The sequence below is a fragment of the Falco biarmicus genome, chromosome 3, assembly GCF_023638135.1.
Source record: "Falco biarmicus isolate bFalBia1 chromosome 3, bFalBia1.pri, whole genome shotgun sequence".
In the NCBI taxonomy this organism is placed as follows: domain Eukaryota; kingdom Metazoa; phylum Chordata; class Aves; order Falconiformes; family Falconidae; genus Falco; species Falco biarmicus.
The window spans coordinates 57,528,750-57,550,829 of record NC_079290.1 but is presented as its reverse complement, the minus strand read 5'-3'; the positions used below and the strand labels follow the sequence as shown (position 1 = coordinate 57,550,829).

Genomic DNA, 22,080 nt, shown 5'->3' with positions numbered 1-22,080 from the left:
AGAAGTCTTTTGTTTTCTTCCATAAATTAGGTTTCAGAGATTTAAAGTCAGCACTCTGTAGCCGATTTCACATGTTGTGGTGTTTAAAGCAGGTTTTTGTGGCAGAAACTTAACAAGTAGGGTATATTCACACTGCCTAATTTCTAAGCATCTAGCTCTGCAAAGCTATCTGATTAGTCTTGTTGCCAACTGGTTTGATTTTTGGGGTGGGGGAATGATGACAGGCACTAGCATAGTGGGAAGAGCAGGGCATATAACACAGTTATTTTTTTTCTGCTCTAAACTTTCTGTTAGATGTCAGGGATTGAAAGAAAAATAAATATTCCCGTGTCCTTAAAATCATTGTTCCTCTAGAGGAGTGTGTTGTCCCTCCATTGGTTGTACAGGAAGCCTGTGTAAGGTGAGCCAGCCTTCAAATTTTCAGGACCAAAAGATAGGCAGTGCAGATACCTTCCTTAATTTTTGTTTGTTTTTGTCTGGAGCAGATACTTGGAATGGCTGGTATCCTTTTTAGGTACTTTTCATGCTGTGCTATGCTTGGTCACTCTGCCATGCTTGAAAACTCCTAATCTTCCCCCCTTCTTTTTTTCTGTTTGTGTTGATTCCTGTCAGTGGCAGTCTCCTGCTGTTTTCTCTTTCTTTACTTTTGGGAACTCTTGCTTTTTATGTCATAATTTGAGGCAACTTTATCCTCTTGATCACAGTGATCAAGTCCTGCCATCAGACTCTATCCTTACCGCTGAATCAAAACTAAGAAATGACTACAATCCCATTGCTATTGGACTACTACTATTTTTCTATCCTATTGGTTATACTTATATTCAGTTATATATCAAAGGCTGATGGAGCTCTGTCAAATACGTTGGGTTTGTATGTTTTTACATGAAAGTGAGTATTATTTTATTTCCTACATCAGCCTGAATATTCTGGAAAAGTAGTTTGGGATTAGAATAAAACTTATAACGACATTTCAGGTTATGTATTTCATAGCAACGTGCATCCTTCAAACAGTTTCCTCCACCAGATACAAACATGGAGGGAGGAGGAGTTCCCCACTAGGAGCTTAGGGGAAATGACTGGTTAGAAACTGGGAACTGAAGTGGGGTTCCCAGCTGGGAGAACTGGGTGCTGTACAGATATTGTGTGGACTCCTTATTTGTACTGACAAGAATGTAGAACAGTTCTTAGCTCTCTAACAGAAATAGCAAAAGTCAGAAGTCACAGCCATGACATGCTTCAGGAAGATACAAGGACAGATGAAGCACATTGGCAGCCCTTAACAGTAGCAGAGTGTTTGTCAAATAGAAGTTGCTTGGTACTCCTAGAACGAAGCACCTTCCCTACAAGAGGAGACATAAAAACCCCAGCAGTCTACCAGCTGGGAATGGCTGCATAGTTCTCCCCATCCCTAATGTGGCAGTTTAAGGCTGGGTGTTGTATGAGCAGAAATGCAAACCTGTCCGTTTGTGTGATGAGGAGCAATTGCTGAGCTCGCCACTTGACTTTGCTTGGGGACAATATCCCTTCTTCAGGTTGAATTACATCCAGTGTTTGGTAGAAGTATGAAGTGCTACCTACTTCTTCCCTATAGACTGTTCCAGGGAAGTGACTCCCTTCTCGTTTTTCCTTTCTTCTTACTGTATATTTGGGGTTTTAGTGCTGTATTATGCAGATCTTACTTGTCCTTAGACCCGTTGCCAGTGAACTATGCCACTCCTCCAGTGGCTGAAGGTACAGGTGTTTACTTCTAATTCTGCTCAGCCTCAGGGTTATCACTCTTAGTATTATAGTTTTGAATAGCAGTGGGTTCTGGCAGGGAGCAGTGCACAAATTGCTGCAAACAGCAGAACCTGTTTTTCAGCAGATGCATTTTGTGTTTAGTCCAGAAGAGAGTGCTTAAAAATTTGCAAAACTGATTCTTAAAGCTGATTTGTGGGATGATAGTATTGCATTGCTTCCTGCTTGAAAGATGACATTTAGAAGCACAAAGTTTATAAAACTGGTGAGGATTTTAGGAATTTTTGGAGTACGGAAGATTTGAGGCTTATCAAAGAAATCCCATTTCTGCTGGATAGGGAGCACCTTTAACCTTCTCTTAGACACAGCTTCCTATTTAAGCTTGTGAGAAGTGAGGAATACAAGTTTTTTACGTATTGTAAACCATTAGTTTGGATCAGTAAAAGAAGAACCAGAACACTGAATTGAATAAGATGATAACATGAAAGTACATAAAATACCTCTTGTCTACCCTCCAGGAGAGACATGGAACAGGGCTTCCTTCCCTTTCTGTTGTTTTATGGGAACATGGTAAAATAAAATAATCGTAAATGTTTATTTTTTAATTTTTATTTAATAAATACTTGGTTTTGTTGAAATTTGCAGTTTGAGCTTGTTGAATCTGCAGCAAGGTACATATTTCGTTCTTTTAAGCATGCTGCTTATTTTTGAAGAGGAAAAGTTCTGTCATTACAGTGTTTCTATCAGGCAGCATTAATTCTTTTTGAATATTGTTATTTTGTTGGTTCCTTCATTATTACTTGTAACTTAAGTCCTTCTGACCAGTGACCAAAATTTAAATACCTCGTGGAAGTTACTGAGGAGTAAGTTGTTTGACATGCATGCTTCTGCTGAATCCCTAGTATCTTCCTCCCACCCTTCAATTTAACATTTAATTAAAATGGAAATTGTTCTTCCTTCTGGCAATAGTTTTGGAGTCAAAAGAGTATTGCTAAAAGCTCTGCTTACTGGTTAAGAACAAGAAAATTTGCTGCTAAACTAGTAGTTACTTAGCCTGAAGAGAATCTTTAAATATACATTGTATACTCCTGAAAACGAGGTACCAGAATGACTGGGAACACAAAATGGCCAATGCATTTTACTTACCTGTTTTGAAGAGTGTTATCTGAACGTGTCGGTAAAAACTGAAAGATGTCTTCGTGCTGTGGTATACCCTATTGTAGGTTAACAGTATTTACCTACATTAAATGTATCAAAACTATTTTCTATTGCTCTTTTCTTTTTCTTTGATTCCTAATACTGTTTCTTCTTTTAAACAGAGCTCATAGCACTCCAGTTGTTGCTCTAGCATCTCTTCACTCTCCTTTTCGCGCTCTTCTCTCTCTCATCTATTCCTGTTTTACTTTGTATCTTGTCCAGCAGCTAACTTACCAAGTTACCAGCTGTGTTCATGTCGTGGTTTAACCCTGTTAACTTTGCACATCTTTGAAGAGTGGTGAGCGATAATGCGTTTTCCATGCTGCTGACTAGTTCATCTGTGTTCACGCTTGGATTGTGTTGCCTGCTTGGTAGAGAGTAATCTGAGCTGTAAAATGCTAAATTAGAGGGAAGGCCCATTGCCTAATATGGAAGTACTTAAAAGACAAACAGAAAGTGGTGTTCTTTAACACGTCCTTAGAAGATGTCTGAAGACTTCAACATTTTATTGAGCTGTATTTTGATAAACCTCCCCATCACAAGAAATGCTGAGACGGTTCATTCCCCTTTGTTTCAAATAAAAAACCCTCAGGAAGAGTTTGTCTTTGATATCTTTTTCAGAGATGCTTTTATGAACTGTGTTTAAACCCCTTTCAACAGTTTTAATTAGTAGAGGAAAAATCGGAAGATGAGTCTAAAGGAAAGCCAGCAAAGAATGGGAAGTGAATGCTATGTGGTTTTCCGTTACGTGCCATCATTGCAGGCTTGGTACACCTCATACGTGTCACTCGAATTGTAAGTCTAGAGCTGGAAAGAGTTAAGTATTTTGATTCCTTAGGCAAATGAAACAACATGAACATGAGGGAAAGTAACACTTTGGTTTGGAAAGCAAAGAATTAAGATTATTTTTTTTTGAGGGAGAGGGGGAGCAGGAGCCAGTTTTCCCTCCCAAGACAAGAAGAATATGAGTGCTTTCCTTCTGCAGTGTGCTTGCTGAGGTGCAGCAGAAATGTCTTTCTCCTGCAGAAGCGGGTGAGCTCGGAAGGCAGAGCTGCTGCATGGCTGAGCTCCATGCACGCTGCAAAACAGTGCCAGGTGCTCACAGGGTAGATGGTGAACAGGGCAGTGGAGTATTGGAGATAATTGTAAGAAGCCCTGGATAGGGTAATGGTGAGACTTCTACTGTGTCATGTTGTCCCCATTTTCAGATGAGTGGTAATTACTTTTTTTTTCCCCAAATTTGGTCTCACGGCTCCATGATTAATCTGGACTAGCTGAGAGTCATGCCTGTTTAGTACAGCAAGATTATTATTGTACTTCTAGAAAGATAGATGTGGGACGTATTTTCAGTATGTGGAAATGTCTGTTCTAGAGCAGTACTAAAAAAGACCTGAGAATCATAAGGAACAGTGGCTGCTGCCAAAATAAACTAATATTAGAGTCTCAAATGGGCCCATGTGAATATCATGAAATACAGCAAGGCTAAGTGCAAGGTCCTGCACCTGGGTCAGGGCAATTCCCAGTATCAATTACAGACTGGAGGAGGAACAAATTGAGGGCAGCCCTGTGGAGATGGACATGGGAGCACTTGTGGGTGAAAGGCTGGACATGAGCCGGCGGCGTGCGCTGGCAGCCCAGGCAGCCAAACGTACCCTGGGCTGCACCAGAAGAAGCGTGGCCAGCGGGTCGAGGGAGGCGGTTCGGCCCCTCTGCCCCGCTCTGGTGAGACCCCACCGCAGCGCTGTTCCAGCTCTGGGGCCTCGGCACTGGAAGGGACAGGGACCTGCTGGGGCGGGTCCGGAGGAGGGACACAAACATGGTCAGAGGGCTGGAACACCTCTCCTGTGAAGACAGGCTGAGAGAGTTGGGGTTGTTCAGCCTTGAAGACGAGAAGGCTCTGGGGAGACCTTACAGCAGCCTTCTGTACCCAAAGGGGGCCTGCAGAAAGCTGGAAAAGGACTTTTTACGAGGGCCTGTAATGATAGGACAAGGGGTAATGGCTTTAAACTGAAAGAGGGTAGGTTTAGATTAGATGTAAGGAAGAAATTCTTTACTTATGAGGGTGCTGAAACACTGGAAGATGTTTCCCAGAGAGGGGTGGTAGATCCCCCATATCTGGAAACATTCAAGGCCGGGCTGGATGGGGCTTTGAGCAACCTCGTCTGGTTGAAGAAGCCCGTGTCCATGGAGGCTGGAACTAGATGACCTTTGAAGATCCCTTCTAACCCAGACTGTTCTATAATTCTGTGAACAAAGGATTAAGTAATAGCCCTTACCTGGAATACCACGTGTCCCTGGTGATCACTGTTAATGGGGAGGCACTGAAAAAGCTGAGGGACCTTGGGGAAAATGAGATAGCTGAGTGACTGGAAACCCAGTTGCTAGACTGGAGTGTTGTGGGACTGCATCAGCCTTGCCAAGGGCAAGGTTGAAGAGAGCCATGATCTACTTGCCTACGCAAGGAACAGAAACGGTGTGGTGGTAGGGCTCCAAGGCAAAGATGTAACAAGACTGTTGGCTGGATGCTGGCATTAAATTCAGATGGGACCCAAGCCATGTACTTTAATGGTTACTGTGTGTAAATTTAGAACTCATCCAGTGTGGCTGAGCTTTCCATAACAGGTCACTTTGAATGAATTGGAGCATCTGTGTACATTAAAAGCCATAACAAGAGAAATTAATTTAGGGCAGCCCTATGGTCTCTATTGTGCAAGATGCCCGAGAAGCTAGTTAAGGTAATTTCTCCTGGTCTTCTTGACTATGAATGCCATTATATCTGTCAATATAGAAAGCAGTAGAACAGCAGTAATGATAGCTAATAGGGTAATAATTCTTGTTTCATTAACATGTCATCCAGCTCTTCCCTTTTAATAAGGGTGTTATTTAGCAGGTGTTATCTTACATTTTTTTGTTTAATTTCTAATTTCTTTACAATTAATGGTACTTATCACTTGTTTTTTATGTATAAAGGAAAACATAAGTTGTTGAATCATGAAGAACTATGTACATGTGTGGTTGTAATTATTTATGCATTCTTTTACTTTTTGTTTTAGTCAAAAGATTGATACTTTCCAGCTGGCTTCTTGAAATTCCTGTTGTTCAGCAAAGAGCTAATTGCTGAAGGAGATCTGGGTATATGGCCCTTGAATAAATGAGAAGCAACATTTTGCTAGTAATTGGATTTAAATACTTCAATTACCGATTTTTCTTAACATGCTAATTATGACAATTATATTTGCATAAAATAACATTGAGAATAAAGGGGAACTTACTTTCAACTTAGGGTGACATTTGGCAAACGGTAGATGGGAAAATTAATCTCTACAAAGCAGGTTATGTGCACATGTAAAGTAACAGTGTGTCAAACACACAAATTATATCTAAGTTCCATGAGATTCCTTAGCAAAAAGTGTTTCTGTGCTGTAATTTGGGTGGTTCTAACAATCATTTGTTGAACCTTTTTTGATTAATCTTTTGAGTTCCTGTGACTGTTCCTTTCCTTTGTATTTCATAGCTGACTAAATTAGTTGCAAATGGATTCTTGCTAATACTGAATTTCTCTGTCATTTTAAAATATAATTTTAAATTGTATGCCCAGCTGAGAAGAAAAATCACAGAATTGGATAGAATCATAGTATAGTTCGGGTTGGAAGGGACCTTAAAGATCATCTAGTTCCAACCCCCCTGCCATGGGCAGGGACGCCTTCCACTAGACCAGGTTGCTCAAAGCCCCATCCAGCCTGGCCTTGAACACTTCCAGGGATGGGGCATCCACAGCTTCTTTGGGCAACCTGTCCCAGGGTCTCGCCACCCTCATAGTAAAGAATTTCTTCCTTACATCTAATCTAAACCTACCCTCTTTCAGTTTAAAGCCATTACCCCTTGTCCTATTGCTACAGGCCCTTTAAAAATCCTTTTCCAGCTTTCTGCAGGCCCGCTTTGGGTACAGAAGGCTGCCGTAAGGTCTCCCCAGAGCCTTCTCGTCTTCAAGGCTGAACAACCCCAACTCTCTCAGCCTGTCTTCACGTTTGGCTTTCTGGGCTGCAAGTGCACATTGCCAGCTCACGTTGAGTTTCTTGTCCACCAACATACTGTAGATTCATACAAATTTCAGAATCTGAATTTCTAGGAGCTTGAAAATGTTGTAGTCCATTTTTCATGTGTAAGAAAGTGCTTAAATTTTTATAGAATTTTTCAGAACAAAAATGCTGCAAATTGTTTTTCTACCATGTAAGTTTTAATTCACTTTTTCTGTAACACAGATTTCCCTTGGGAAGGGAGTTTGCCTACTTCCTGCTGCAAGACCCAGAAGCCAGAATGTTAATTTACTTTAGTAAACATAATTATAAGTTGTTTTTAAATAACTTTTGGAGGCATCTCTTTTGTAAATAATACTTAAATAGAATGGTTGAAAATGGCATGTATAATAATGTTCTATGGTACCAGGCATACTTTTTGCTGTTTTCCAAATAGGATTCAATGAAAACAAAATCTTTCTATTTTTAAATTTGTTCCTGAATTATGTCTGAAACAGGCTAGATAGCTTTGACAAGGTATGACATGCATCTTATTGTATTCTGGAACAACCTTTTGTCCAGACCTTGCATATATCAGATTTGTAATTTTTAAGATAATTGTAATTATTTACAGATTAATCAAAATAGCTGTTGCACTGAAGAAAACCAGAATTGTCCTTTTCTGCTTGCATTTATTTGTTAACTCTTTTTTAATTAATAAATTATTAATTTCGATGTTCAAGACAATGGAGCAGCAGTAATGCTGTCTAGAAAATATATTAGTTGTTTGTGGTATCATCTGTTGTCAGAGAAAATGTCTGTTAAAGGCTTGAAATTGTATAGCTAGACATAACTGAATTTTAAAAATGGTCTCATGTATATGTGTTATATATTTCAGTAGATAAAATTGCTTTTGCAATTCTGATATTTTATTTAATCTTCCTTTTGTAATCTTGACTACTGGAATAAAGAAAATGAATCCATCAGGGTTGTGTATCCATCAGGGTTGTGTATCCATCAGGGTTGTGTATCCATCAGGGTTGTGTATCCATCAGGGTTGTGTATCCATCAGGGTTGTGTATCCATCAGGGTTGTGTTTTTTGCATCATCTGCCTTCGCTTTGTCGGCAGCTTTGTTGTTGGATGTACAAAAACATGGATTATTTTTCAGTTTTTCTGGATGTGAACAATATGCTGACTTCACTGCAAATTCAGAATAGATCCTGAAAACAAACTTTCTTAGGCTAGAATTTCTATGGTTTGGTAATGGTATTTTCTATGGTATGGTAAAAAAACTGGTAGGTTTTTTTACAATTAAGTTTAAACATATAAATTTGACATATTTCTTGCACTCTGCTCTGAAGTGAGAAGCAGCTCCCTTCGGCTGTCAGTCAGGTACACACACACCCCACCCCACCCTACCCCTGCTAGGCTCTGTGCCTACTGCAGGTGGGTTTGGGGTGTTGGGTGTTTTTTTGTTTGTTTGTTTGTTTTTTCCACCCAGCATCTTTCTTTTGTGCTTTCTTTTGCTTTGCACACAGGGTAGGCAGCTTACAGCTGAAGTAGAGATTGCTCATGTGAGCAACTGGAAGACAAGGAGGTTGTTGATGGGAGTATGCTTTTTCAGGTGTTTGAGCAGCTTTGATGAGGAAGCCTTTCTCGGGTGCATCAGAGTGAAAGTCAGGCCACTACATTCACACTTGGAAGATCTCAGTCCAGGTTTTGGCTGTAACACTTGCCTCCTGTGGGTTTTCAAAAGCCTTGTCTAGAACAGAAAGCTATGATGTATCATTATAGCAGTCTATTTTTATTTCCTTGGCTATGATTATTCTGACTTAAACCAGGCAGCATAAAACGATTCAAGTAAAAGTGTACTTACATTAAAAGGCAAATCCTCTGCAGATGTTGCATCAACATAACTACATTTGTTTTAATTCATAAACTAGGTCACACCTGTAGGACTTTTATCATGTAGCTGAGTCCTTAGTCGCCGTCTGACTGTGGACTTTCTGAGCTACAGACTGGTGGAGGTTGTAGCAGTTTATGCTTATCCTGCTCCTCTCAGCTTCTAAGGCATCCCCTGCTGGTTACTCATTCTACAGAGAGACAACAGTCTTCGTTGTCAAGAGTCCATGCCCAGGCTCATGGTGAAGGAAGAGCTCCTGGTTAGAGGCAGAGGCCACTACTGAAGACAGAATACTGAACTAGATCATCTTTGATTAGGGGAGTCTTTAAAATTACAGCAGGCTTGCTTTCTTCCACCTCTAGTTTCTTTCCTGACTGTTTACTAATCTGATTGGAAAAGCCACCTTCTCTTGCTATGCTTGTGTACAACATCTGGTCAAAGGAAATCTATCTCAGATAGTGTAGGTGAAACTGGTTATAAATAAACACAATTTTACGAGTGTGTATTTTGCAGAGCCAGCCACGTGTCATCCATGATGTGATCATTGTCTCCAAAATGCTCCGCAGCCTTTGCCTGCCTTAAAAATGAAGGACTGTCCATATAGATTCAGCTGTCCAAATACAGAGAGGGAGGAGATCCTACATGTTTGGTCCAGATAAAAGGAAGATGGGAACATGAGCAAAAAACTGAGAGTGCCCACATCTCTCCTGACTTTGCCTGACTGATAGTCTTTAATTCTACTTCTTTTGTTAGAACTTGTTGCAGTAGTTAATTTTTCCTTCAATTTGGTAAGCTGGCATCTAATGGGACCTTGCAGTTGGATGGTAGGGCTTGGTGTGGATTGATGTGAGGGTTGTACTGTCTGCTGTGGCAGCTCCATCTGTGCTTCTTCAGGAGAGAAGCCTTTGTATGGGACAAGTCAAACTGGAGGACTGGAAATGCTCAGTCTCCTTCATAGATATGGTGTCCAAAGTCTGATACATCTGAGTAAGTCTCCCACATCTAAGCCATTTAAATCTCAAAGAATCATACTTCTATGCTTCCATTAAAAAAAAAAGTCAAGAAAATAATGTAAAGACGTGAAGGATTGAAGGACCCTATTCTTTTTTATGCCATTCCTGCTTATCCTAATTTTCCAGGTGGTGTTTCGAGATCTGGTATTCCTTCAGAGCACAGTTGTAGTGGTCTTGTCAGCCAGATAGAAGGATCAGTCTGTCAATCTAATGCAGATTTAAAATTGTGATTCCTGTAAAAACCATGAACTAGAGCAGAAATGTGTAATATTTGTCCATCTAGAAAAGCAATTTTGTACTCATTGTTTTTTCTGTCTTTGTGTAGAGTCCTCTGTTTGCTGTGCTGGGTTTCCTAGCTGTAGATTTATTAGCAAACAATATGGGGTTTGTTCTGCTTCTATGAAATCAAAAGCATTACCACAGCAGCCCCCGAAGTTTTTCTTAGATATGTTTTTATAGTCATGATAAAAGCAGGATTTGATCTGTAGAAACATTAGGATCAAAATTTTCAGATTGCATTAGTCGGTGATAAAAAGGATGTTTCTTACTTTTAAATACATTTTTAGTGTGTGGGCAACCTAAAGTCTAATAATACTGTTTTATAGTTACTTTTCTGGGTAGAACTGCACAAAGATGCATGGTAAACACTGAAATTCTAGTAACCTAAATCCTTGCTTCAGTGTCTGTTCTTCTTACGCTTATTCCTTTATCTTCACTTTTTGCTCTTTATTAGATTGTTAATTACAGGGTCATGTTAGTTGCACTTTAAATGCATAATGACACAGACTCTCTAAGGTGTTGTTACATTGATGTTATTGCTAATTATAAAACAGAATACAGTAGTACATCGTTCTTTGAAATACCATGGGTTGTTTGTGGTATTGCAGTTTATGACAGCTCATAAGAGATAAGCTATCACATGGTAAAAACTGCATAATTTTTGAAAATTGTGTATACTCTGCAAAGAACACGGGACAATTCTTTATTTTCCTTTACAAACATGGCAGGTTGCTTTGTAGACAAGAAAGCCCACCCACGTTTTCATGCCAAAGCAGTGACCTGTTAAAGATGGACTGAATTAGTTGGATGTTTCAGTATTGGCCAAACTGTACAAGTATTGTCCAAGCTAACAGCCAAAGAGGTTGTTAGCCTCTTTTCCGGTTATCTTATTTTCTTTCAGTCCATGTCACTTAAGAAAAGAGTTTTTGACACCACCAGCTGAAAACAGCTGTTTGGTGGATGCTCTTCGTTGTTTGCCTTGTGTACAAAAACCCAGTATAGGTTACATGTCTCCAGTGACATGCAGAGTCAGCTCTGCACTTGTGTGAGCCATGGTCAGCTGTCAGCTAATGGGTCCATTAGCAAACTTCCCACAGAATGTTCTGTCTTCGTCATTGCATGACATTTTAATAACTTTAAATCTTGACTTTAGTTGAAAGTTAAGATGACCTTTCTGTTAGATATTTCTTTCACATTTGAGAAGTGAAGGTTTCTTTTTTTGACAGAAACAATTATTTATATTTTTTTTGCTAACTCAGAAGTGAAGCTAGAGTAGCAGTGGAAATCTTTCAAATTTGTTAAAAAGCTTTTTATTAGCAATTTGGGAACCTCAAATGAAATTCTTTTTTATGTTATGTAGCATGGAGAGTTGTTTATTAGTTGGGGGGTTTTGTTTGTTTTATTGGTTTTGGGCAGGAGGATATTTGCAGTCTTGTTTTATCCTTCTGGAAAGAGATTTGACTTGCTTGTTTTTCTAACTTGACTCTTTCTTCATAGTGAAAAATTATTTATGTGCTCTTTTGGCTGTATGAACAGTTCCAGGAATGGAAAAAAGAAATGTTGCAACCTGCCCTTCCCCTTAGTGATTTTTCTTTTGCCCTACCTCTTACATTTAGTTCTTGTATGGTTCTAGTACCTGTTTTAGTCTAGAGGTTAAAAAGAGAACAGCTCCCTAGAGGTCTTTCCCTTTGCAGCACATCAGAATGGCTACAGGTGGCTGTTGTTCCTGGCCTTACATCATGATGAAGTCTCCAAAAGGCATCTGGGGAAGTGCTGCATCCTAACAGAAGTGCAGGATTAGAACAGTACCTCAAGTTGGCCCCAAGAGGAAACTCCTGAATTATCTTGGGTTTTTTTCTAATGAACAGGTTTTGTTACCAAATCCATTATGGCAAATCAAACGAATATGAGGCTCTTGCAGCTTTTGGTCTTCAGGGTTTCAGAGGCTAACATCTAGCCCTTAAAATATTGATGCCAATGGGTAGAGTATGTTGAGAAAATTAATACAGTGTTTGGAGGCATTTGCAGACTGCTTTGCTCTGAGGCAGCCAGCTGTAACCAATTGTCTGTATCCACCTGAGTTAAAATCACCTCTTTTCAAAGAAAGCTCTAGCATCTTCCTTCGCACCCATAGGAGACCTTTCTTCAAGCACTCCCCGGAGCCTGTGTCCCAAGGAACCAGTGAGTAGGTAACTTCTGTAACTATCAACTGGAAAGAACAAAGACACATTGGATGAACAAGTGGTTCCCTTGTGATACCCATGTGTCTGGGCTGGATGGACAAGGCTGCAGACACCCCGAGGGAAACATTTATCCTAGAATGTCATGGCTTTTGAGGAGAAACTCATTTTTCTTGGGCTGGTAGGTCATCCTTCTGAAAGGAAAGCAGAAAAAAAACGCACCACAAAGACTTTACTGGCCACACTTCTTAAAAAACTTCCGTTGAACAAAGCTTTCCTTGTGATCTAGCGCTCTGCTATAAAATGGAGTTGGGAAGATAAGAGGGCAGCATTGACTTTCTTGGAGCTCTCTTATTTGGCAGAGGAGTTATTAAGGGTCCTCTGTCACTGGGGCATTTGTAGAGCATTGAATGACAATGAACTTTTTGCCCTTTGTATGACTTCTCCAAAAAACCCAAGTCAAATTAGATGTCACTAAAATCTCATTTGATGACTGCTTCCTGGAGTACTCTCATTCTTGTATTGATTTTTTGGGGCATTTTGCTAACCTTCAGCTGTCCTTACAGTAATCGTTTTAGCTTCTGCTGCTTCTTGAAAACATTCTAACATGGGATTATTTTCATCTATCTTGCTTTTAGACCATACCTTGCTGAACGTGGTTTCCTGATAAACCTGCAGCAAGGCTGACTCCCCCACCAACCCCCTCCAACAAACGTGTGGGCATGCTAATCAAAACCAACAGGAGATTACTTGTTTCAAAGAGAGAACAAGCTGCTGGAGTTACTTAAATTGTTTTCTTCAGACACCAGTCTGGTCTAAAATAATGATTTAACTAATGGGAAATCAGTGGCTTGTGAATAACATACTTTGGGCCAGCATTTCTTTAAATAGATGGACTTCTACAGAGCAAACAGGAGCTTCTCATCTGTATCTATTTCTACAAAGAGTTCAGTGCTTCCGAAAGAGAGCCATGAATTTTATGACAGAAGTGTATTCCGTAATCTTTTGTTGCTGGTCAGACAAAGGGTGATAAAAAATAGTTGTAAATTTGTTTCAGTTACATAGATTTTTGATAACAAATGCAGTACTAGAATAAGCAAATCCAACATTGCATACCAGGGATGTTTAAGGACTTTTTTTCTTTCTCCACTAATTTATTACAAGACTAAACAATAAGTTGTTGGTTTTTCCACTATAGGGTAGGCAGTCATTTTTCCTTTCCTTACTACTCCCTCTTGGTTTATGTCATCTTCCCTCCTCTAGTTCCTCCTCATAAATACATTACACAGTATTTTATAGTAATTTCCACCTACGCTTTTTATTTTAGAAGCTAAGGAGTTTGCTTCCTTAATTTTGTTTTGTGGGTAGGCAGTTATAAAAGTAGAGCTTTTGAATTTTTGTCTGCTTATTTCTAAATGTCTTTCTTTTTGAAGTGCTGATTGACTCTCTCTTAATCTCTTAATCTCTGAAAGAAGATTACTTTAACAGTGAAGTGGCTAGGGAGGGGAGAAGCAAGGGAGAGGAGATGCTGACTATTTCTGTAGAATGAATTCAGGTCTTCAATAAGGGCTTTTCTTTGCCACACTCAAGGTCCCAAAGGTACCTTCTTGCTGTACCCACAGCTTAAGTGGGTGAGCATGTATGGGTGATAACTGTTATAATTGCAGTACAGGGTAGCCTTGTCACTGTCCAGGATGAAGAATATTTGTGATTAATGCTTAATTGTACAAGTGTCCATACATTTCCCTTCTAATCTACTTTATTAACATAAGTAATGTGCTGGACTTTTGAATCGTGTGTGATGCTTAACTTTCAGCCAAAGGCAAGGAGTCAGTGCTGTTAGCAAAGATACTTTTGCAGAGATGATGATGGACTTTTATTCAATGCTAGCAGAAAACTTTGATTGCATTTCCTTAAAGACGATCAAAGAAATAGGCCTCAGAGCCAGGCAAGAATTCACAGTAGGCAGCCACATGGCCAAAACAAAGTGGTTCAAATTACAGTGTCTATTTGCAGTGACAGAGAAATGAAAATTATGTGGTTGGGTATTTGATTGACTTGTATCATGAATTAATAACTGGCTTTCTACTGTAGAATGTAAGGTGCTTTTTGTAAGGTATTTAGACACATTACATTCTGCATGTATTTGAGTCTTGCTCTGTTAATATTTGTACACAATTCATAAATTGGCAATAGTAGTATCAGAAGTAAAAAAAAAGGATGTGCTTTTATGATGATTCATTATTCTGTGTAAAACTCGGGTGACATTTGTAAAAATGCAGTTATTTGATTTTGTTGCTACTTGTTTCTGCACCAGTAGTTGTGTTACATTATAGCATTAGAGCCTGAACTGACAGGATGAGTATTCTTAATCTTTATGAGCATTAAATTTCATATGGTGTTTCACCAGATATGGACCTTCTTCTATCCAAGAACTCTGATTAATGGTTCTTGAGGAAATTGCGGTATCTTTAGTATTGTAATGGTTAGTTATACAGAGGGTATCGGTTTCTCTCAGTGTTAAGGCAATATTTGTTTAGTAAGAGTTACTTTGTTCCATATTTCTGCGTCTAATAGTTAACAAGAAAAGAGAGAATTGAAAAGGGAGAAAATGGTTAGACAAACAATGGGAAACGCTGTGTTTCCCTAATTGCTAGTTAGAGTCCATGAAACTGTTGTGGGAGTTACCAAGAGACTTTTATTTATTCCTCCGGGCTGCTGCTGAGTTGTTTTTTTAAAAAAATGATTTGTTCAGAGAATGCAGAGCAGTTGATTTCCTGCTTTTGTGGAGGTTTATACTTTTGAAGTTAAAGTAGATTTTTAGCTCCCGCCCCCATAATACAGGAGTTTTTATGCCAGGCTGGTGCTGCTTCTAATAGAGACTCCTCTTTTCTTCCTGATTTGTTTCCCAGCTGGGGTAAGCCAGAGGATGCCTCTTATCAGTTGTCACTACCTAATAAAAGGCAGGTGGGGACTTCTTAAGACATAGTCATTTTAATTGTTGGTGACATGGCTCCTCTGGTTGCCTCTGTCAGCTGGTAATTGGTGTCGCCCTCGATGAACAGCTCTGGCACAGGCTGCCTGTAGTGGTGGCAATCGTGGGCCATCAGACCTATAAATTGTCACCTGTCTGGGTGCAGTTCAGTTTCTAAACCATTACAGTTGTTGTAATTACTTTTCTAAATTCTTTTCGAATTCTAGCTAGAGTCTAGAGCTTAACCCTATCCTCTGGCTTTGAATATCCCAGGTTTGTTTGTGAGTCGTATTTGGGGGGCGGGCAATGGATGAAAACTCTACATCTTTAAAGATACTAGTTATAATACCACCAGACAGGCAGGACCTTATTGCACAGGTGCATAAAAAAGAAAGCAGGAATGCCTCACTCATTTTCTTCATATAATTGCTTTACATTTGCTTTATATAATTTACTCTGATTTGTCACATCTGTTTCCCCTTCCACCCTGCTATAGAAGTCTTCAGTGTCTTTCTCATCTGTTGCCTGATTCTCTCTCTCTCTTTTTTTTTTTTTTTTTTTTACTATTTACAGTCCACCAAGGAACTGGGCTGAAGAATAATCAAATATGCTGTTAATATGTGATGTTGCACGGGGAAGTAACTAGGTCTTCTCTGGTCTGGGAATGGCTTAGATTCTTTTTCATCAGAGTTTATAGTCTGCATGTGGTAGCAATTTCTGGGGGTTGTTTTGGTTTTTTTAAACAGTAGTAAATCAGCATTTTGGGGAACTTTTTGGGAATATTCTCTGTTAACTTTCAAAAGACACAACATGGAGGTGAATCTCTTTTTTTTTTTCCTTTCATTCTCACAGAAGCAACTATGGGGTGCATTAAAAGCAAAGAAGATAAAGGTCCATCCATGAAATACAGAACTGATAATACTCCAGAACCTGTTATTTCCCATGTCAGCCATTATGGATCAGACTCCAGCCAAGCAACACAGTCACCGTCAATAAAGGGATCAGCAGTTAATTTTAATAGTCATTCCATGACTCCTTTTGGAGGGCCCTCAGGAATGACACCCTTTGGAGGAGCATCATCTTCATTTTCAGCTGTGCCAAGTCCATATCCTAGTACTTTAACAGGTGAGTGTTACATAAACTGATGCTGCTATTATTATTAATAAAAATATTATTATTAACTATTAAAGGCTGGCAGTCATATTAAAAAATACTATGACCTCTTGCCACACAGAAATAAATTGCAAATCTAAAATTAATTGTCTTTTAGGGATTTCTGATTTTCAGTATCTTTACAGCCCATATTCACCAGTGACTGAGGCTTGGCTGTTTTGGCTTTTGTTTTTTGGGAGGCACAGTTAGGATCATAGCACAGAGAACTTTAAGACATTAAAGGCAGTAATGGGAATAGTTGAAAAACTTGTGTTAGAGGTTCTAAACTGTTGGAGGTGTGAGACAACAAATGGATGCACATGGGATAATAGCTTTAAACTTTTGGAGAGGTGCAAAATGAAAAACACTTCAAATTCAGGAAGTATTTTAAACTGATTTTTAAACTCACTTCATTAGCTTTAACTTACTTACATTAATGCAATATCAAATGTGTTCATTTATAAAGCTAAGCCGGATATGCAGTATATTCTGTGCACTTTACTGTATGAACAATATGTGCGAAACAAAAGAGAAGAATTCTCATTGTTGATAGTCATATTAAAACCAAAGTTGAAAATGTAATAATAGAATTTACAAGGCACGGAGACCTTCTTGGCTGAGATACGAAGTCTCTGATGATACAGCATTTTAAAGCAATATACACATTTGATGTTACAAACACACCTTTATACGAAAATCTTAAAAACTTTACAAAAATACTGATTTTGTGCACGTGGCTAATTTCAGTAGTTTTACTGGATATTTTTGAGAGGAAGCTGTGATTCTTTTTTTTTTTTTTGAGAGAGAGAGGAAGGAATTTATTCTAGAAGCTTTCCACAGACACTGCACAAAACACAGTAAATATTTCTTCATTAGTCTATTCCTAGTTTTCCCACAAACTTCTAATGTTAGCAAAATCACAGTGATTAAATGTTTGCTTGGTTACAGTGGCATTTAAAATCCTTTAAACACAAGAAATTTGAGATCCATGAAAACCCACTGTGACCTTGACATCAAGCAATTCAGGAGACCAAATATGAATTATCAGGTAATGTAGTCCCTTTTTGGGAATTAATTAAAAAACAAATAATTAAAATGAGCATCTCTCCAGTCTCAAAATCTTTGAGTCAGCTCAGAATCCCTGTTTTGGATGAGCATATGCAGAAATGAAGTAAGGGCAGCATTTCTTTTTATTCTTTAGCTCCACTGAGGACAGTTTTTATAATGTTTCATCTTCTCCAAGAACTCTGTGTATTTCTTCTTACTAGATCTGGTTCTTTGTTCACGTGGGAATCTCCAGCAGTTGCGTGCAGGCACTCCTGGACATTACCAGACATCAGGGATGTAGCCCCCTGCCAGGTACCACAGATCCTTTGCTGCAGAGACCAGAAGGGATGTTCCTTTGCCTGTCCCTGCTCCTGCTGGTAGTTAGTGATGTTATATCTTGGACCAGAGTTAGCAGAAGAGATTTCTCATGACAAGATAGGCTAATACCTCATCAGTGTGAGTTCAGTTATCAGCAGGCAGGCTGAATTTGGGTGAATGTTCCTATCATTTTGCAATCAGGTAAAATGATGCTGCATATATAATTATTCCTCCTCATTTTTGTGCAGTCAGCCCATCCACAAACAAACACACTTTATAAATAAATAAATAGAATTGCACTAGCAATTGTCTGGTATATTCAGTACCGATTTTCAGATCCATCATAATTGGGTGGTTTTGTGAATGAGTAAGATGACAAACTTCATCTGGCTGTAAGCTCTTTGTATTTGTGATGAATAAAACACTGGATTGCATTCTGTGGCCCTTTGTTTAGCAAGAGAGGAGAGTAGATGAGTTTGTCAAACAGGACGTAAGTGTCAGTAGTACTTATCCAGTCCATCAGTGATGTCTGACAAGAGGATGATATGGTTGTCATCATGGCCCGTAGTGAGGTGGCTGAAAAGAGTTGAGCCATGTTTTATTCCTCTAGAGCAGAAAAGGAGAAGAAATCTGAGTTAGTCACGCTGCTCCTGTATTACACATTCCCAGTCATCAGATACTTTGAATTCATAGAATTCATATTACTGAAAATCCAAACAGAAAAATGGACCACTGTTCTTGCCTTCCATGAAGCTGTGTAAGCAATAATTCTCTATAATCCTCATGCTGAACAAGAAAGTATTCTCTCCAAAACCAGTCTTAGAGGATGGGAATACTGACCTAACAAAAGGATAAACTTCAAGGGAAATGTTTTGACCACAAATAGCTTGAACAGCTAAACTAAATCACCTTGCAGTGACTCACAAAGAAAACAGCTGGAAGAGACTTCAAAAACTATTTGAGCAGTGTCTGTTTAGAATATTCTGTGCTGATGCTGTTCTCCATATTTTATTATTCTTTGCTGTGAAGTAAGTAACACTTGGGAGTCAGAAGAGTTGAAGTGTTGGAATCAAAACTTTCCAAGAATTATATGTTAGCTTTTTCAATTCTTTCTTTAAAAATATTTAAGAGTACACAAGTACTGATGATTACCGATAATTCTTTCATTGCATGGTTTACATTTGAATCCATTACTTTGACTAGTGCTACATTGTCTAGAGGTGTTCTCTCTCTCTGGTTCCCACGTTAGTATCTTCCTAGATGTATATCTTGGTGCAAAGTTCTTGGAGTCTCCCAGTTTCTTTATATGCAGTTAAAAACTTTTGTGATATTGTGACTTGAAAGTATTGATTTTCTTCATGTGCCGAAGAACTCTCTGGGGATGGTTTATTTCCGTAACATGTGTTTCCTGTTTGTGCAAATATGGTATGTATACCCACAGTTTTCTTGCTCCATGTAGTAGATAGTAATGCAGGCAAAAATTGGTAGAACTATCTTGATTTTTAACTTTGGTTAGGAACTGTTAACTTCTAGGGAGTATTCTAAGTCATTTACAGTTCATAAATCACACTTCAAAAAACCCTCTCAATTATTCTAACCTCCTGTGGGGATTTTGTGTTCTGTTTTTCCTAGAGGAACTGTAAATTCATTTCCAGCTGTGGCCTGCTGAGAGTCTGTAATCACAGGAAGACTCTAAATCAAATGAAAATATTTAAGTGATTGGAAACTCTTACATCAGAAAGTGTACACTGCAAAATAATATTAGATGTCGACAATACCTGTTGCATTATGTATTCTTCCTTGGATTACTGTACTGTGAAGTGTGAGGTCTTCAAATTGGATGCATGTGTTTCCTGGTACATATATGTGCATGTTAGAGATGTGATATTACACATTTTAAAATAAATTATTGCTTGGACTATCACTAGGTTTTCTGAATTTCCTTTAGACTGTGAAATAGCATTTCTAGAGCTTAAAAAGTTTCTCTGTTGCCCATCTGCAGTTTTCTAAGTTAACTTTCACTTGTACATCTTATATAGCCTGTTCTCCTTTCCCTCTTTCTCTTTTAGCCCAGTTTTATAGCTTAATTCTTTCAAGAATAGAAAAAGTTTTCCTACCATAAGTATAGGAGCCTCCCTACCATCCACCTCTCACACTTGTATCCTATTTGTGGGACATGAATATGGGTTGGGTGAACTGCAGCTGCTTTCCTGAGATGTATCTCAGTCCCTGTTCTCTGGAGTACTGCACTGATGGATCATCCTGAGCGAGGGTCTGCTTCACTGATGGGGAGACTTGATTGAATTAAAAAAATTATTGGTCCTAAAGCAGAGAAATGTCTTTGTCCCCAACAGAAAACTTTTAGTTCTGGTTCAATTCCTTGATGTATAACCTCAGAAGGTTTGGAACACATCAGTTATTTATAGCTTATTTATAGGAAACTACTTCTGTAAAAATTAGTGGCTGATGGTTTATGGTTGTGGTGGTGTAGGATCTTCTAGAATTGCATTTAACAAGAAGCTAGCTTAATAAAGAAGCGAGCTTTTTCTACTGCTGATGTGTTGTGCAGGTTTCTGTATACAAGTGCTCTAATTATTAATGTACTTCCAGTGATGTATCTAGCTGCCTTTTGTGGTGTGGAAGCATATTTTTAGGGTGTCTGTTTGTAGGCTTTCCACTGTCTTAAGAAGTTAGCTGATTATTGATCCAGCTTCCAAAATGAGATGCAACCCAGAGTGTTTAGTTGCTTCCAGATCAAAATTGATGAGTTGTTCGCAAGCAAGTCCTTAAATCAAGTGTTACATTATTGCTGTATCATATGAGGGTTGTTTTTTTTCTTTTTCTTAAGGTGGTGTTACTGTATTTGTGGCCTTATATGATTATGAAGCTAGAACTACAGATGACCTTTCATTTAAGAAAGGTGAACGGTTCCAGATAATAAATAACACGTAAGTGTTCTCCTTCACAAACTTCACTTGGTTGTTGTTGGGAATAAATAGATTCTCAACTCTTCTTGCAATCTGTGTATCCTGTTTCAGTGAAGAGATATTTTTTCCTTGAATGCATGCAATGTTCAGCAAGCATGGAGTTAAAATATTGATAGTGGTAAGACAGTAACCTTCAGGCTGAGGTCAGGATTTGGGTGCAGATGTAGCACTGTAGTGACTAGGGCAGCCCCAAGCCTCTCCTCCTCAGGTGCTTGGGTGGCATCCTTCCACTCCCTGCTCCAGTGAGCCACAGCTACCCCCTTTGGGGCAGCAGAGGTGGAGACATGTACTGTCCCATCCCAGGCTCTGCACCTTGCAGATTCTCTCTGACAGGTTTCCATATCTCTTGGGGAGGTGGGCGCAGCTGGCAGCACTGCACTGTGAAATACCAGAGGTGAGTGCACTGCCTGGAGGCAGAGACATCTCGCCATGGAAGTCTAGCTGGCCTCCACAGTAAATCCATGCTCAGGTAGCTTATGAGTGGTTTGATGTTCTAGTTCAGTTGCATCAGCATTACAGTATTATAGCAAGTCTAGTGAAAAGGAAATAATTTGTTCACCTTGGAGATTTCTTTACATGCAGCTTTTGGCTGCCATAATAGTTCTAATTCATACATGTAGCAGTTTTCATTTGTCCAGTTCTCTAATTTTATTAGCTGACTTCCTGCTTCCTTCATTGCTTTCTGTCATCGTACAGGCAGAATGATCTGGGAGGGGCAGGTGAAGACTAGAGAACTGGGAATTTTCTTTACACAGCTCTGCCATAAAATGTTTTATTGTAGGTTTACACTTTGCATATATAGATAAAATCCTTTTACATTCAAAATCAAAACCAACAAAACAAAACTAAACCCAAATCTTTAAAATGCAGAATTCTATTAAGGGGCATTCATGTTGCTTACAATGAAAAGAAAAATGTATTGAGGTGCAGCACAAACTAGTTTAGATGTCTTGATAATTAAAATAACACATTACCTACATTTAACCTGCCTTTCATATGTGGGGACATTATAGGGGCTAGAGAATGATGTATTGTTTATATGTGGAGGAGATAACTGGTGTTTCATTGCAGGGAAGGAGACTGGTGGGAAGCAAGGTCCATTGCTACAGGAAAAACAGGCTACATCCCAAGCAATTACGTAGCTCCTGCAGACTCCATTCAAGCAGAAGAGTAAGACATTGTATCCTGTCAATCTGTTCTTATTATCCATTCTACACTTTGTGCCCTGTGGTGGTACTATTCCTTTAATTTATTATATGTAACATTTAAAGGTGA

General features: G+C 39.0%; 1 protein-coding gene across 1 annotated transcript in view; it reads left to right on the top strand.

Annotated features, from left to right (window-relative positions):
• Window positions 1–22,080, top strand: part of YES1 (YES proto-oncogene 1, Src family tyrosine kinase) — a 52,963-nt gene that overhangs the window by 18,181 nt on the left and 12,702 nt on the right. Inside the window, exons 2-4 of the mRNA XM_056331555.1 lie at window positions 16,154–16,426; window positions 20,667–20,766; window positions 21,877–21,975. Of these exons, the coding sequence (XP_056187530.1) occupies window positions 16,162–16,426; window positions 20,667–20,766; window positions 21,877–21,975 (464 nt within the window). The 5' untranslated portion in view covers window positions 16,154–16,161. The remainder of the gene's footprint in view (window positions 1–16,153; window positions 16,427–20,666; window positions 20,767–21,876; window positions 21,976–22,080) is intronic.